The sequence below is a fragment of the Engystomops pustulosus genome, chromosome 9 (assembly GCF_040894005.1).
Source record: "Engystomops pustulosus chromosome 9, aEngPut4.maternal, whole genome shotgun sequence".
NCBI classification, from domain to species: domain Eukaryota; kingdom Metazoa; phylum Chordata; class Amphibia; order Anura; family Leptodactylidae; genus Engystomops; species Engystomops pustulosus.
In genome coordinates, this window is record NC_092419.1 from 5,884,482 (window position 1) to 5,903,403 (window position 18,922).

At 42.5% G+C, this 18,922-nt stretch overlaps 1 protein-coding gene and 1 long non-coding RNA gene across 2 annotated transcripts in view; one reads left to right on the forward strand and one right to left on the reverse strand.

Moving 5' to 3' along the window:
• Positions 1–6,566, reverse strand: part of LOC140076781 (uncharacterized) — a 34,604-nt gene extending 28,038 nt beyond the window's left edge. Inside the window, exon 1 of the mRNA XM_072123483.1 lies at positions 5,856–6,566. Within this exon, the coding sequence (XP_071979584.1) occupies positions 5,856–6,130 (275 nt within the window). The 5' untranslated portion in view covers positions 6,131–6,566. The remainder of the gene's footprint in view (positions 1–5,855) is intronic.
• Positions 1–18,922, forward strand: part of LOC140076634 (uncharacterized) — a 161,658-nt gene that overhangs the window by 136,510 nt on the left and 6,226 nt on the right. The gene's annotated exons all lie outside the window — the stretch shown is intronic.

Sequence of the window (18,922 nt, forward strand, 5' to 3'; positions counted from 1 at the left end):
AGCAGCTGCCTGACGCTGGTTTCCCGGTTATTTCCCACATCATTCTTACCCAGCGTTCGGAATACCCAGAATACCCCCCATTGTGCCTGACCCAATAGGGGATTGACTATTATTCCCCCAAATATTTATCATCTGCTAGTTAAATGCCGTCGTCCTTGAGATATTTTCGTAGTGACACAAGGTTTACCCCGGGCCGGGATTATATGAGCAGTAATGGCGTTTATCACTCCTGGTATCTGACGCTTATATCAATACTTAGGTTTATGACTGCGGTTAATATGTCTGCGGGTTTATACAATTCAGAAAGAACAAGTCAGGGTCAGATCTTTGTGTATTGTGTGCGGAGTACTTTATAAGCTGTGACTGTGACGGCTGTTATAGTGGAGCCGCCAGTATATACAGACACTCGGAGGCTGGAAGAGATTGTATACAGATAAAATAAACCCCGCAGCAGGATGGATGAGGATGACTAGGATACTGTAGTAGGAGGGGTACTCTGCTAATATGGAAAGATTTGGGGGGCTGCATTACTCATAGTCATATCAGGGGCTGGTGATCTCAGGCTCAGAGGTCTCAGTCCATGCCCAGGCCTGCTCCGGGCTGTACCAGAACCTTGTGGCATATGACATGACCCTTTATTTAAGGTGGGAGGTCACAGGTGCTTCTGCAGCAGTTATTAAAGTACCTTCTCCAAAACCTGGACTAAAAAGGTCCCTGCAGGCACTTAGAAGGTAAGTATGATGTCAGCAAAGGTCCTGCAAGGTCCTTCTCTAGATGCCGGGGAACGGTACTATGGTGTACATGAGGGGATGTAAGGAACAGTCTGTGTGAGAGGAAAGGAGATATAGGAAAGAAGTTGGAGGTGAAGCACTAGGCCTATTGGGATATCAAAACACCCTGGACTCTGATGTCCTATAGTCCAGTGTATATCCTAGAGTAGGGTCATCCTCTCCTCTTCCACTGCCTGACCCTGCAATGTCCCCCCGTGCCCTGTCGGGGTAGCCTCCATGTTGCCTTCTTAACTGGAACTTGACCGGACATCTCTTCCACATCCTTTTAGGACCTATTTAGGGAAGGCAAAGGTCTCCCAAGGGTGATGCCACACATGGCGTTTTGAAAGCAATCCGTGGTCCGTTTTTAAGCAATCCGTTAAAAAACGCATCCGTTTTTGACGGGTTTTCCGAATTTACGCAATTAGAAACTGACAAAAACTGATGCGTTTCCAAAAAACGCATGCGTTTTTTAACGGATTGCTTAAAAACGGACCAAAAATGGTTTCAAAACGCCATGTGTGGCATCACCCTAACCCTCCTGGCCCACAAGATCAGCTATTTGTGGGGAGGACGTATGGGAATCTCTGGGGGTGAATGACAGGACCTGGCGGATACGAGCTATAGGTCACCTTAATCCCCGACCTATTTTACTCCACAAGTTATTGTTGTCTATACACAATAGATCGATTCATCTACAGTCTGCAGTGGTATGTGCAATCAGTATCTTTTGTTCCATACCAACTTTACCTCTACAGTTCCGAAAAGACTGGTAAAGACAATGGCCCGGATTAGTCATTAGCGAGGCCTATGGCGCTACATGGAGTTTACGTCACTAATGTGCAGAGTGAGTATGAGCTTCAATAATCTCGCACACGCAATTATATCGGATTTGCTGGCATAAATGTGGCGGCCGGTGCGAATCCACACCGGAACGCCCCCTCTAGGTGCAGAGTTTTCTGTTGTTTCGGACACAGTGCAGCCGCGACACAAAACTTTACATGAACAAGCAGTTTGCAGATGTTTTTATGCGCAAAGTGTCCCGGAAACCTGGCGCCGCCTGTTTGATAAATCTGGGCCAATGTGTCCGGGAAAGGGAGAATGGTACCAGGGTCCAGAACTAGAGGTTATAGGCGTGAATTACCCTTGTCATGTGCGTTAGATTAGCAGGGACAGAGTAGCCCCTGTTGGGGATCATCATAGAGCTTGTGACTCTCCCATCATGGTGAGACTATCAAATGTATTGTCATGTGTATTTATACTTTGGGCAGATCACATGGGCCACATTTATCAGAACCAGTGCAGTCTGTACTAGGTGCAGTTACCTGTGGAGTGTGCAGGGGGCACCAGATTCATCAAAACATATGCACGTTCTTCGTGAATCTGGCTCCCCTGCTGCTCCGGGAAGTGGCACCAGTTTTTTGGTGCACTTTGTTCATGATGCAAAAATGTGGCGCAGGTCATTAATAAATGTGGTGCACGGTCAGTAATAAATGTGGTGCAGGTCAGTAATAAATGTGGTGCAGTCAGTAATAAATGTGATGCAGTCAGTAATAAATGTGGCGCAGGTCAGTAATAAATGTGGTGTACGGTCAGTAATAAATGTGGTGCACGGTCAGTAATAAATGTGGTGCACGGTCAGTAATAAATGTGATGCAGTCAGTAATAAATGTGATGCAGTCAGTAATAAATGTGGTGCAGTCAGTAATAAATGTGGCACAGGTCAGTAATAAATGTGGAGCAGTCAGTAATAAATGTGGTGCAGGTCAGTAATAAATGTGGTGCACGGTCAGTAATAAATGTGGTGCACGGTCAGTAATAAATGTGGTGCACAGTCAGTAATAAATGTGGCGCAGGTCAGTAATAAATGTGGCACAGGTCAGTAATAAATGTGGAGCAGTCAGTAATAAATGTGGCGCAGGTCAGTAATAAATGTGAAACAGGTCAGTAATAAATGTGGAGCAGTCAGTAATAAATGTGGCGCAGGTCAGTAATAAATGTGGTGCACGGTCAGTAATAAATGTGGTGCACAGTCAGTAATAAATGTGGCACAGGTCAGTAATAAATGTGGAGCAGTCAGTAATAAATGTGGCGCAGGTCAGTAATAAATGTGGTGCACGGTCAGTAATAAATGTGGTGCACGGTCAGTAATAAATGTGGCGCAGGTCAGTAATAAATGTGGCGCAGGTCAGTAATAAATGTGGTGCACGGTCAGTAATAAATGTGGTGCATGGTCAGTAATAAATGTGGTGCACGGTCAGTAATAAATGTGGTGCATGGTCAGTAATAAATGTGGTGCACGGTCAGTAATAAATGTGCCGCAGGTCAGTAATAAATGTGATGCACGGTCAGTAATAAATGTGGTGCAGGTCAGTAATAAATGTGGAGCAGGTCAGTAATAAATGTGGCGCAGGTCAGTAATAAATGTGGCGCAGGTCAGTAATAAATGTGGTGCACGGTCAGTAATAAATGTGGTGCATGGTCAGTAATAAATGTGGTGCACGGTCAGTAATAAATGTGGCGCAGGTCAGTAATAAATGTGGTGCACGGTCAGTAATAAATGTGGCGCAGGTCAGTAATAAATGTGGTGCACGGTCAGTAATAAATGTGGTGCACGGTCAGTAATAAATGTGGAGCAGGTCAGTAATAAATGTGGCGCAGGTCAGTAATAAATGTGGTGCACGGTCAGTAATAAATGTGGCGCAGGTCAGTAATAAATGTGGTGTACGGTCAGTAATAAATGTGGCGCAGGTCAGTAATAAATGTGGTGCACGGTCAGTAATAAATGTGGCGCAGATCAGTAATAAATGTGGTGCACGGTCAGTAATAAATGTGGCGCACGGTCAGTAATAAATGTGGTGTATGGTCAGTAATAAATGTGGTGCACGGTCAATAATAAATGTGGTGCACGGTCAGTAATAAATGTGGTGCACGGTCAGTAATAAATGTGATGCAGTCAGTAATAAATGTGATGCAGTCAGTAATAAATGTGGTGCAGTCAGTAATAAATGTGGAGCAGTCAGTAATAAATGTGGCGCAGGTCAGTAATAAATGTGGCACAGGTCAGTAATAAATGTGGAGCAGTCAGTAATAAATGTGGCGCAGATCAGTAATAAATGTGGTGCACGGTCAGTAATTAATGTGGTGCACGGTCAGTAATAAATGTGGTGCACAGTCAGTAATAAATGTGGCGCAGGTCAGTAATAAATGTGGTGCAGGTCAGTAATAAATGTGGTGCACGGTCAGTAATAAATGTGGTGCATGGTCAGTAATAAATGTGGTGCACGGTCAGTAATAAATGTGGTGCATGGTCAGTAATAAATGTGGTGCATGGTCAGTAATAAATGTGGTGCACGGTCAGTAATAAATGTGCCGCAGGTCAGTAATAAATGTGATGCACGGTCAGTAATAAATGTGGTGCAGGTCAGTAATAAATGTGGAGCAGGTCAGTAATAAATGTGGCGCAGGTCAGTAATAAATGTGGCGCAGGTCAGTAATAAATGTGGTGCACGGTCAGTAATGATTGTGGTGCACGGTCAGTAATAAATGTGGTGCACGGTCAGTAATAAATGTGGCGCAGGTCAGTAATAAATGTGGTGCACGGTCAGTAATAAATGTGGCGCAGGTCAGTAATAAATGTGGTGCACGGTCAGTAATAAATGTGGAGCAGGTCAGTAATAAATGTGGCGCAGGTCAGTAATAAATGTGGAGCAGGTCAGTAATAAATGTGGCGCAGGTCAGTAATAAATGTGGCGCAGGTCAGTAATAAATGTGGTGCACGGTCAGTAATAAATGTGGTGCATGGTCAGTAATAAATGTGGTGCACGGTCAGTAATAAATGTGGCGCAGGTCAGTAATAAATGTGGTGCACGGTCAGTAATAAATGTGGCGCAGGTCAGTAATAAATGTGGTGCACGGTCAGTAATAAATGTGGAGCAGGTCAGTAATAAATGTGGCGCAGGTCAGTAATAAATGTGGTGCACGGTCAGTAATAAATGTGGCGCAGGTCAGTAATAAATGTGGTGTACGGTCAGTAATAAATGTGGCGCAGGTCAGTAATAAATGTGGCGCACGGTCAGTAATAAATGTGGCGCACGGTCCGACTTAACAGTAACAGCCCCTTTAGGTGACATTTTTCTTGTGGGACACAGAGCAGCCGTGACACAAAACTGGCGCAGACACGTTATAAATACCTGTACAAGCAGTTTCCATGTTCTATTCAATGCAAAGTCAGGCAGAAAACTGGCGCAAACACTTTAATAAATTTGGAATAAATGTACAAATTTTTCTTCCTTGCTGTGACTTGTCATCTAATGAGTCTTTTATGAATCTTGATTTTAAAGGAAATTTACCAATAAAATCAAAACATGATAAACCAGAGGCACTTACTCATAGATCCAGGCACCGTGACTTTAGGAATCTTCATATATTTGTTATCTATTGCCTCCTTCATTCTAGAATCAACTTATAAAATTATTCAAATGAAAAGTGCTATTGGGGGCATTACCAGAGCCCCTCTGCTTTGTAGCTTCACGGGCTGTTACATGGTCTCCCCTCCCCCTGCGCCCTCAGCACTTTCCCCTTCCTCTGCCTGCTGTAATCTCACACAGAAGGATAAGGGGTAGTGCACCTGCACAGTATAACAGCATTTGAAGCTGCAACATGGAGTGGCTATGGTAACACCATTCCAGAGTCCTTCATTTTAGAAGGAATGAGGCCATGGATAACAAATATGAGTATATACCACAGTTCCGGTGCCTGGATCTATGAGTAAGTGTCCCTGGATTTACCAGGATGGATTTTAATGTTAGATTTCCTTTATATTTATTGCAGTTACGTTTTATTGATTTGCCAATTTGGCATTTGTAACATCTCCAATAAATTAGAACATCCCAAATGTAAAATTCTATCTTACATTACTAAGAGAGGTGTAAACCATGGACCCACAACTATGAATAATGATACCAGGACCCCCGATTCTTACACTCTATGCAGATTTCACAGTCTCCATATACACTTCTCTTCCCTCCTAATGCACAGCGGGACGTGGAGCTCCCATCTCCTAACACTGTCGGCATCACTTACCGTCCATTTGGAATTCTCTCCCGGAAAGACTTTCTTCTTTTATTCACTCTCTTCAATATGACTTTCTTATCCCCCCCAGGATTTGGATGAGTTGTCTGATTATCGATCCATTGGATTGTAGAATTGTTCACGTCATGAAGTGATAGATTGTCTCCAGAAATCAATCTACGGTTTTCCATTGTAACACCTGTGTCCCTCTCGGCTTGATGTGCCAGGGGCCAGAGACATGAATGTCCGGCCAACCACAGGAGAAAAGTCATCGCGACGGAAGTCATGGTGCAAATTCATCCAGAAGTGAGAGGGAAAGAGGGTGAGCAAGATGAAGAGGATGACAGCGAGAGACAACGTACAGAAATAGCAGATGAAGAATGCAGAGAGATCTGGAAGGGAATGACCAAGATGTAAGAGAACATCAGCGTCAACGCCGACAAGAAGTGACCTGGGTAAGGAGGAGATTCAGAACTTGTAGAAAGACTAACTAGCAAGGGTTAATACTGAAGGATTAAGCCAAGTAGAAGGCAGGACTGAGACATACTGTGGCAGGCGGAGAAGAGAATTTACAGAACAATGGAATGTGAAGGGTTAACACTCTAAAGGAGGATGAAGAAGTGAGAGGCTGCAAAAGATTGGGCTACTGAGAGCTAAAGCTCAAGAGAAGGATCATGGCAGGACTTAGAGAGGACTTAAGAAGCGAGAAGACGAGGAGAAGATAGAAACATCTCACAACAAGAAAACTTAAGAGGAAACTCAAGAAACCAAAAACATCCAGAATTACAGAAGATAAAGAAGCTCAAAGACTAGAAGAAGATGGAAGAAGAATGGACCGACAAGAGTTAATACCCCAGAGAAGAATGAAGACAAGAGAAGCAGAACATCAAAGAAGACGGAAGACAAGAGGAAGACTGAGAAGTTGCCGGAGGATGAAGACCCTGACGCACAATGAAGACCAGAGAACGGAGAAGAATGAAGACAACAGAGAAATGTCTGATCCCACCAAGACAAGAAACTGTGCAAAACTTTACAAAGGAAGGGGAACTTAGTTATAGCGAGAGTGTGAAAAGCTGAGGAATTAAAAGGGATGATGGGGAGAGTAGTGAGGCAGGGAATGTGTCAAAAAGCGGGGCTTAATATACCGAAAGAAAACATGAGATCCCTATTCCTCCTGGTCCTCCCTCTCCCGGAGACTTAGTACAGAAATCTCTTTTATTCCTTCTCCCCTTACACTGGGTCTTTCACTGCCCACCAATGACTGGACAGCGCTGCCCGCAGCCCCCTCCTCTGTCCACCCTATCAGCACCATCAAAGGGGGCTCCGGATTACAGGTGCTTAGCAAGAAAGGGGACCCCAGTCCATGGCAGCGGGTGAGGCACCCGGCTAGACCCGTCCATTCATTGTGCATGGCAGTAGACGCTTCTCGCTAACAAAGACAAAGTATCGTTTAAAGGAATTCTCTGCGGCTTCATAACAAGGGCTCCTGCTACATAGTACATACAGTATATCATGTAGCTAGTACATACAGTATATCATGTAGCTAGTACATACAGTATATCATGTAGCTAGTACATACAGTATATCATGTAGCCAGTACATACACTATATCATGTAGCTAGTACATACACTATATCATGTAGCTAGTACATACAGTATATCATGTAGCTAGTACATACAGTATATCATGTAGCCAGTACATACACTATATCATGTAGCTAGTACATACAGTATATCATGTAGCCAGTACATACAGTATATCATGTAGCCAGTACATACAGTATATCATGTAGCTAGTACATACAGTATATCATGTAGCCAGTACATACAGTATATCATGTAGCTAGTACATACAGTATATCATGTAGCCAGTACATACAGTATATCATGTAGCTAGTACATACAGTATATCATGTAGCCAGTACATACAGTATATCATGTAGCTAGTACATACAGTATATCATGTAGCTAGTACATACAGTATATCATGTAGCCAGTACATACAGTATATCATGTAGCCAGTACATACAGTATATCATGTAGCTAGTACATACAGTATATCATGTAGCCAGTACATACAGTATATCATGTAGCTAGTACATACAGTATATCATGTAGCCAGTACATACAGTATATCATGTAGCCAGTACATACAGTATATCATGTAGCTAGTACATACAGTATATCATGTAGCCAGTACATACAGTATATCATGTAGCCAGTACATACAGTATATCATGTAGCCAGTACATACAGTATGTCATGTAGCTAGTACATACAGTATATCATGTAGCTAGTACATACAGTATATCATGTAGCCAGTACATACAGTATATCATGTAGCCAGTACATACAGTATATCATGTAGCTAGTACATACAGTATATCATGTAGCCAGTACATACAGTATATCATGTAGCTAGTACATACAGTATATCATGTAGCCAGTACATACAGTATATCATGTAGCCAGTACATACAGTATATCATGTAGCTAGTACATACAGTATATCATGTAGCCAGTACATACAGTATATCATGTAGCTAGTACATACAGTATATCATGTAGCCAGTACATACAGTATATCATGTAGCTAGTACATACAGTATATCATGTAGCCAGTACATACAGTATATCATGTAGCTAGTACATACAGTATATCATGTAGCCAGTACATACAGTATATCATGTAGCTAGTACATACAGTATATCATGTAGCCAGTACATACAGTATATCATGTAGCTAGTACATACAGTATATCATGTAGCCAGTACATACAGTATATCATGTAGCCAGTACATACAGTATATCATGTAGCCAGTACATACAGTATATCATGTAGCTAGTACATACAGTATATCATGTAGCTAGTACATACACTATATCATGTAGCTAGTACATACACTATATCATGTAGCCAGTACATACAGTATATCATGTAGCTAGTACATACAGTATATCATGTAGCTAGTACATACAGTATATCATGTAGCCAGTACATACAGTATATCATGTAGCTAGTACATACACTATATCATGTAGCTAGTACATACACTATATCATGTAGCCAGTACATACAGTATATCATGTAGCTAGTACATACAGTATATCATGTAGCCAGTACATACAGTATATCATGTAGCTAGTACATACAGTATATCATGTAGCTAGTACATACAGTATATCATGTAGCCAGTACATACAGTATATCATGTAGCCAGTACATACACTATATCATGTAGCTAGTACATACACTATATCATGTAGCTAGTACATACACTATATCATGTAGCCAGTACATACAGTATATCATGTAGCTAGTACATACACTATATCATGTAGCTAGTACATACACTATATCATGTAGCCAGTACATACACTATATCATGTAGCTAGTACATACAGTATATCATGTAGCCAGTACATACAGTATATCATGTAGCTAGTACATACAGTATATCATGTAGCTAGTACATACAGTATATCATGTAGCTAGTACATACAGTATATCATGTAGCTAGTACATACAGTATATCATGTAGCTAGTACATACAGTATATCATGTAGCTAGTACATACAGTATATCATGTAGCTAGTACATACAGTATATCATGTAGCCAGTACATACAGTATATCATGTAGCTAGTACATACAGTATATCATGTAGCTAGTACATACAGTATATCATGTAGCTAGTACATACAGTATATCATGTAGCTAGTACATACAGTATATCATGTAGCTAGTACATACACTATATCATGTAGCCAGTACATACAGTATATCATGTAGCCAGTACATACAGTATATCATGTAGCCAGTACATACAGTATATCATGTAGCTAGTACATACAGTATATCATGTAGCTAGTACATACAGTATATCATGTAGCCAGTACATACACTATATCATGTAGCTAGTACATACACTATATCATGTAGCTAGTACATACAGTATATCATGTAGCCAGTACATACACTATATCATGTAGCTAGTACATACACTATATCATGTAGCTAGTACATACACTATATCATGTAGCCAGTACATACAGTATATCATGTAGCTAGTACATACACTATATCATGTAGCTAGTACATACAGTATATCATGTAGCTAGTACATACAGTATATCATGTAGCCAGTACATACAGTATATCATGTAGCTAGTACATACAGTATGTCATGTAGCTAGTACATACACTATATCATGTAGCCAGTACATACAGTATATCATGTAGCTAGTACATACAGTATATCATGTAGCTAGTACATACACTATATCATGTAGCTAGTACATACAGTATATCATGTAGCTAGTACATACAGTATATCATGTAGCCAGTACATACAGTATATCATGTAGCTAGTACATACAGTATGTCATGTAGCCAGTACATACAGTATATCATGTAGCTAGTACATACAGTATATCATGTAGCCAGTACATACAGTATATCATGTAGCTAGTACATACAGTATGTCATGTAGCTAGTACATACACTATATCATGTAGCCAGTACATACAGTATATCATGTAGCTAGTACATACAGTATATCATGTAGCTAGTACATACACTATATCATGTAGCTAGTACATACAGTATATCATGTAGCTAGTACATACAGTATATCATGTAGCTAGTACATACACTATATCATGTAGCCAGTACATACACTATATCATGTAGCCAGTACATACAGTATATCATGTAGCTAGTACATACAGTATATCATGTAGCAGTCTCAAGACATGAATGCAGGAGGATCGCCTGATAGGGGATGACACATGACATCATACGCATCCCAATTAGATTTCCTCAGATATGTACATAATATGAAATTCTATATGACCTTCAAATCCATAGGCATCAAATACATGCAGGACTGTGCAAATGTTTTAGGCACGTATGAAAAAAATTAGAAGAAGAATAGAAGTGAAAATAAACACAGAAATATGGACCATGTACTGGAGAATATGATATGATGATATTCCCACAGATCCCCAATCTCTATCATCACATTACATATAATAAGAAGGTTCATCCACACAAGGTCTGTACCTTGTTTGGGAACGTGAACCCGGACTTCAGCAGAAGGTCTGTTTCGGTGTTTGAGCTCACCCGGAAAAGCTGGTTCAGATACGGGAACCCAAACTTTCGTTTCAGCTGCACAGGTCTGCTCATCACTATTCATAAGGGGTCACATATACCGTGTACATGCATTTACTCCACTTAACTATGCAAATTAAAGGGGTTGTCCACTTAAAGCAATTTTCATAAAATAATTGATATTGTTTGTGTAAAGAAAAGTTATACAAAGTCCTACTTTCTGTATCAATTCTTAATGTTTTTTTATGTTTTTTTCTTTGCTTGCTGTCATCCAACAGGAAACTTAATTCATTACTTCCTGTAGATAAACTCCAGTCCATGGCCATGTAATGTCACACAGGTGCACCGCTGCTTATATCCCTGGTCATGTAATGTCACACAGGTGCACCGCTGGTTATATCCCTGGTCATGTAATGTCACACAGGTGCACCGCTGGTTATATCCCTGGTCATGTAATGTCACACAGGTGCACCGCTGGTTATATCCCTGGTCATGTAATGTCACACAGGTGCACCGCTGGTTATATCCCTGGTCATGTAATGTCACACAGGTGCACCGCTGGTTACATCCCTGGTCATGTAATGTCACACAGGTGCACCGCTGGTTATATCCCTGGTCATGTAATGTCACACAGGTGCACCGCTGGTTATATCCCTGGTCACGTAATGTCACACAGGTGCACCGCTGGTTACATCCCTGGTCATGTAATGTCACACAGGTGCACCGCTGGTTATATCCCTGGTCATGTAATGTCACACAGGTGCACCGCTGGTTATATCCCTGGTCATGTACTGTCACCCAAAATGTAATCACGGTCCAGCCAGATTTCCTACAACAAGTAGTTTTTATTCGGTTATATTATAACCACTCCATGAAACAATCTTAGGTAGTCAACGCGTTTCAAGCGGTACAACCGCCCTTACTCATGTAATGTCACACAGGTGCACGGCTCATTATATCCCTGGTCAAGTGATGTCACACAGGTGCACAGCTCGTTAATTCCCTGGTCATGTGATGTCACACAGGTGCACGGCTTGTTATATCCCTGGTCATGGGATGTCACACGGGTGCACGGCTCATTAATTCCCTGGTCATGTGATGTCACACAGATGCACGGCTCATTATATCCCTGGTCAAGTGATGTCACACAGGTGCACGGCTTGTTATATCCCTGGCCATGTGATGTCATACAGGTGCACAGCTTGTTAAATCCCTGGTCATGTGATGTCACACAGGTGCACGGCTCGTTATATCACACAAAGTAATCAGAGCTGTCTGATACTGTACTAAGGAGCTGACCACCTGTGTAACTTCACACCAATGAAGTATGTAAAGAATGAAGTTTCCTGTTGGATGACAGCAAGCAGAGATTTAGAAAAAAACATTATTTTGGAGATTTGTATAACTTTTCTTTACACAAACAATATCAATTATTTTATGGAATTTACTTGAAGTGGACAACCCCTTAAATGTACCATGTAACCAGGACATTATATACATTCCTAACATGCTACAGTGTCTGACTGTCCCCCCGGTGCATCAGGGGATCCTATGGTGGGTCCAGCCTCTAACCCAAAAAGACAACTCACTTTGGACTTGTCTTCTCTCAGCTACACACATAAGATTATAAGTATCTCTTCTATATGTAATAAATTCCCATCTACATCCATGGACGTTTTATACTTTTAGAACCATGAAAAGTTGGATACAATTGTTTCCGCACAGGATTCAATGTAACAAGTCGTCTGTTGCTTTAAAACTGTTTTCCATGTGTTTCCATAACAGCCCCGGGGTAAAGATTCCTTGCTGGTCCCCTGCCAGGCTGTGCCACGCTGCGAGGGGGCTCCCACCATCCGCATTCAGACGGCTGTTGTGTGGCACAAGGACACAAAAGATATTGCTGAAATGTAAACCTCTCCATCTCTTTCAGCCGCGCTGCATTCACACAAAGGCGCTGGAGAGAGCGAATGAATGAGAGAGCGAAATCAGGGCACAGAAGGAACGGACCAGAGACAGACGGAAAGGCGGACAAAGGGCCAGGGGGACACTTACAGCAAACACACCACAACGAAGAGAGCAAGAAGGACCCCACGGGTCCTACAGATCAGGGCATCCAGAATATGGGAAATTTACTGACATGGTTTATTGCTTAGGTCTCCTCCAATCCACACTTGTTAAAGGGGTTGTCCAGTGACTACAAGTTATAGCCCAGCATAGGGCTAACGTGCTGATCATGGGGGTCTCAGTGATGGGACCCCCATGGATCACAAGAACTGAGGTCTGTTATATGCCTGTTACACCCCAAGAGAATGGAGCGGCCAGTCACACAGGAGTACTGTGCTTGGCTATCTCCCTCAGTGCCATAGTGATGAGTAGAGCCGCTGGGCGCATGCGCGACTGGCTGGTTAATGCATCTGGGGTAAAACAGGCCCCCTGTACATAGGGGCTAGTTTGTTGTCACTGGACTACCCCTTTAAGGCCACTTAGCTATGCAATTCAAGAGCAGCGTGGAGGCGCTACTCCGGATCACAGATGTTTCTAATACAAAGTGTGAATTTGACCAAGGGTAAGGAGGTAAGCGATTACCTTAAAAATGGAGGATAAGACAGGATTAGGAAATACCATAAAGGAAATCTTCCATGAAAATTAAACATGATAAGCCAGGGGCAGTTACTCACAGATCCGGGCACCGCTACTATTGTAATCTCCTTATAGTTGTTATTCATGGCCTCCTTCCTTCTAAAATCATTTTTAAAATTATACTAATGAGCCAGAAGGGCTGTGGCGGGGGGTTACCAGAGCCCCTCCATGCTGCAGCTTCACATGCTGTTACACTGACTTCTCCCCTCCCTCTGCCTGATGGCCTGAAGATTACCCCAGTCACAGTGACCCGATCTGTGAGTGTCTCTGGATTATCCGGATGGATTTTCGTGGTAGATTTCTACCTACTATCAGGGTAGTAAGTTCCTACTATCGGCCTCATCCCCATATCTAAGAATTTAGTAAAATGTAAGAAAAAGCTATAATTTATTTATGCAAAGACTACTCCACGCCCCAGTATTTGCGGCCAATCTTGCCAATCAGCGCATCCCTGACGAGCTCCTATCTTAAAGGGAATCTGTCACCAGGGACCTCATTTTCACTAAAGATAGATTGTAAAAGCCCATGACACCTGCAGTGCACATCTGCCTCTCTGCCTTTTATAAGCATTTGCATTACAATATAATAATTGTGCGTTATAACTTACTTTTGCATCCTGACAAAATCCTGGGGTAGTCGCAGGGGTTGGGCTTTGGTTTGGATGCATTTCAAAAAACAACATGTGACCTGTTTGAGCTGCAGGTTGTCTCCATATTTGTGCTCCTGTACAGCTTGTCCCTCCCCCACTGATGTCAGGCTGACCAGGCTGTGACCTATGAGAAGGAGCAGGAGGGAGGAGCTGTACAGGAGCACAAAGGTGGAAGACAAGCTCTGAGGAGGGAGTCACACAGACAAGCCACATGTTTTTTGAAATGCATCCAAACCAAAGTCCAGCCCCTGTGACTACCCCAGGATTCTGTCAGGGTGCAAGGTAAGTTATAACACACAATTATATTGTAATGCAAATTCTTAGAAAAGGCAGAGAGGCAGATGTGCATTGTAGGTGCAAGGAGCTTCTGTCACCTGTCTATAGTGAAAATGAGGTCCCTGGTGACAGGTTCCCTTTAATTTCGGCGCATGCGGAGTAATCCAGCTCCACAATGAGAATGCTGAAATGCAGATGGGAGCGCAATGGGGAACGGCCGTGGCTACTCGGGTGTAGGGTGGTCTTCACTTCCGCTCCACGGTGCAGCTAGTCCACGCCCAAGTAGCCACGGAGGATTATTTGCATAAGTAAAAGACGTGTTTTTCTACTAAACTCTGACACAGTTTGGGGATGGGAACCTACCATCAGACCTACCTTGTTAGGAAGTTCCCTCAGGGTAGATTTCTTGGTACACACCTTTGGAGGCAGAAAGGTACACAAATAAGTCCAGATGCACACGACCGTCGCGGGGACGTATATCTGGCTATATCTGAGATGTAAGAGATTATACATCTGTTCTAGCACTAGAGGGCGGCGGAGTTCACATTTCCCACACAATCCGTTATATCCTGACTCATATATATATAGAGAGAGAGAGAGAGAGAGAGAGCATGTATATATATATATATATATATAGAGAGAGAGAGAGCATGTATATATATATATATATATATAGAGAGAGAGAGAGAGAGCATGTATATATATATATATATATATAGAGAGAGAGAGAGAGAGCATGTATATATATATATATAGAGAGAGAGAGAGCATGTATATATATATATATAGAGAGAGAGAGCATGTATATATATATATAGAGAGAGAGAGAGAGCATGTATATATATATATAGAGAGAGAGAATGTATATATATATATAGAGAGAGAGAATGTATATATATATATATATATATATATGGAGAGAGAGAGAGAGAGCATGTATATATATATATATAGAGAGAGAGAGAGAGAGCATGTATATATATATATATATAGAGAGAGAGAGAGAGCATGTATATATATATATAGAGAGAGAGAGAATGTATATATATATATATATATATATATGGAGAGAGAGAGAGAGAGAGCATGTATATATATATATATATAGAGAGAGAGAGAGAGCATGTATATATATATAGAGAGAGAGAGAGAGAGAGCATGTATATATATATATATAGAGAGAGAGAGAATGTATATATATATATATATATATATATATATATATGGAGAGAGAGAGAGAATGTATATATATATATATAGAGAGAGAGCATGTATATAGGCTATAGGATGGTAAATATCGGAGGAAGCAATTACTTGCGTGTAAAGGGGGAGGGTTACACAAAGGTTAGAGCACTACATGTAATGAATATGAAGACAAATGGAGGGAAATCAGCTCCGAGTGTATAGCGGACAAGAGGGGGAATGAATGTGCAGGACATAGGCCTTATTGATCTGTATACTCATCTCTATATTCTCCCGCCATACGGTATCTGACGAACAAATAATAACCACTATATAAGACTTTCACAACCAATAATGTCCCAGGACCAAATTTTAATACCTTACAGTGATACCATCTTTATACTGAGCAAACACCAAAATGCAAATATATATATACACTCAGCGGCCACTTTATTAGGTCCACCATGCTAGTAACGGGTTGGACCCCCTTTTGCCTTCAGAACTGCCTCAATTCTTCGTGGCATAGATACAACAAGGTGCTGGAAGCTCCTCAGAGATTTTGCTCCATAGTGACATGATGGCATCACACAGTTGCCGCAGATTTGTCGGCTGCACATCCATGATGCGAATCTCCCGTTCCACCACATCCCAAAGATGCTCTATTGGACTGAGATCTGGTGACTGTGGAGCCATTTGTGTCCAGTGACCTCATTGTCATGTTCAAGAAACCAGTCTGAGATGATTCCAGCTTTATGACATGGCGCATTATCCTGCTGAAAGTAGTCATCAGATGTTACAGGGTACATTGTGCTCATAAAGGGATGGACATGGTCAGCAACAATACTCAGGTAGGCTGTGGCGTTGTACCAAGGGGCCCAAAGACACCATGACACCACCACCACCAGCCTGAGCCGCTGATACAAGGCAGGATGGATCCATGACACCACCACCACCAGCCTGAGCCGCTGATACAAGGCAGGATGGATCCATGACACCACCACCACCAGCCTGAGCCGCTGATACAAGGCAGGATGGATCCATGACACCACCACCACCAGCCTGAGCCGCTGATACAAGGCAGGATGGATCCATGACACCACCACCACCAGCCTGACCCGTTATACAAGGCAGGATGGATCCATACTTTCATGTTGTTGTACCAAATTCTGACCCTACCATCCGAATGTCGCAGCAGAAATCGAGACTCATCAGACCAGGCAACGTTTTTCCAATCTTCTACTGTCCAATTTCCATGAGCTTGTGCAAATTGTAGCCTCAGTTTCCTGTTCTTAGCTGAAAGGAGTGGCACCCGGTGTGGTCTTCTGCTGCTGTAGCCCATCTGCCTCAGAGTTGGACGTACTGTGCGATCAGAGATGCTCTTCTGCCTACCTTGGTTGTAACGGGTGGTGATTTGAGTCACTGTTGCCTTTCTATCAGCTTGAACCAGTCTGCCCATTCTCCTCTGACCTCTGGCATCAACAAGGCATTTCCGCCCACAGAACTGCCGCTCACTGGATGTTTTTTCTTTTTCGGACCATTCTCTGTAAACCTTAGAGATGGTTGTGCGTGAAAATCCCAGTAGATCAGCAGTTTCTGAAATACTCAGACCAGCCCTTCTGGCACCAACAACCATGCCACGTTCACAGGCCACACATCACCTTTCTTCCCCATACTGATGCTCGGGAGAACTGCAGGAGATTGTCTTGACCATGTCTACATGCCTAAATGCACTGAGCTGCCGCCATGTGATTGGCTGATTATAAATTAAGTGTTAACGAGCAGTTGGACAGGTGTACCTAATAAAGTGGCCGGTGAGTGTATATACAAGATGGGTTCTGTAGGTTTGTTCTTAGGTTGAATTTGTATGTAAGTCGGAACTGTATATTTTATAATTGTAACTCCAGACAAATTTTTTTTGGTCTCTGTGACAATTGAATTTTAAAAATGTTGGATTGTAATTAATGTAGCCTAAGGATAAAGTACAGTAAAAACCAACATTCAGGGGTCCGTTTGTAACTAGGGGCTGTCTGTAAGTCAGGTGTTCTTAAGTAGAAGACCACATGTATATAATATTTTAAATAATACAACAGGACAAGGCCAATAAAACTACCACAGGCTATGAACGTTACCACTACAAAGTCACTAAATAATACCCCGTACACTGATACCATATAGTACTGCCACATCATGAACACTACCATAACCAGTGCAGAATCACTGAGTACTGCCACCATACGATACTAACATATCACTAGAGCAATATACGGGAGTAATAGCAACTCATCCAAAAACAGACATCCAACGCTGACTATAGTCCGTGGTACAATCGTGTTATCATGTCCACATGCACAAAGCCACTATCGGCTAGAAGGGGGAGAGCACTGTGACTTGGCTACTGTGGGGGCACAGTGACTATTGGCTTCTTTGGAGCATTGTGACTATTCGCTACTATGGGGGAGAGCACTGTGACTTGACTACTGAGGGGGCACAGTGACTATTGGCTTCTTTGGAGCATTGTGACTATTGGCTACTATGGGGGAGAGCACTGTGACTTGGCTACTGTGGGGGCACAGTGACTATTGGCTTCTTTGGAGCATTGTGACTATTGGCTACTGTGGGGAAGAGCACTGTGACTTGGCTAATGTGGGGGCACAGTGACTATTGGCTTCTTTGGAGCATTGTGACTATTGGCTACTATGGGGGAGAGCACTGTGACTTGGCTACTGTGGGGGGCACTGTGACTATTGGCTTCTTTGGAGCATTGTTACTATTGGCTACTATGGGGGAGAGCACTGTGACTTGGCTACTGTGGGGGGCACAGTGACTATTGGCTTCTTTGGAGCATTGTGACTATTGGCTACTATGGGGAAGAGCACTGTGACTTGGCTACTGTGGGGGCACTGTGACTATTGGCTTCTTTGGAGCATTGTGACTATTGGCTACTGTGGGGAAGAGCACTGTGACTTGGCTACTGTGGGGGCACTGTGACTATTGGCTTCTTTGGGGCATTGTGTCTACTGGCTACTATGGGGGAGAGCACTGTGACTTGGCTACTGTGGGGGGCACAGTGACTATTGGCTTCTTTGGAGCATTGTTACTATTGGCTACTATGGGGGAGAGCACTGTGACTTGGCTGCTGTGGGGGGCACAGTGACTATTGGCTTCTTTGGAGCATTGTTACTATTGGCTACTATGGGGGAGAGCACTGTGACTTGGCTA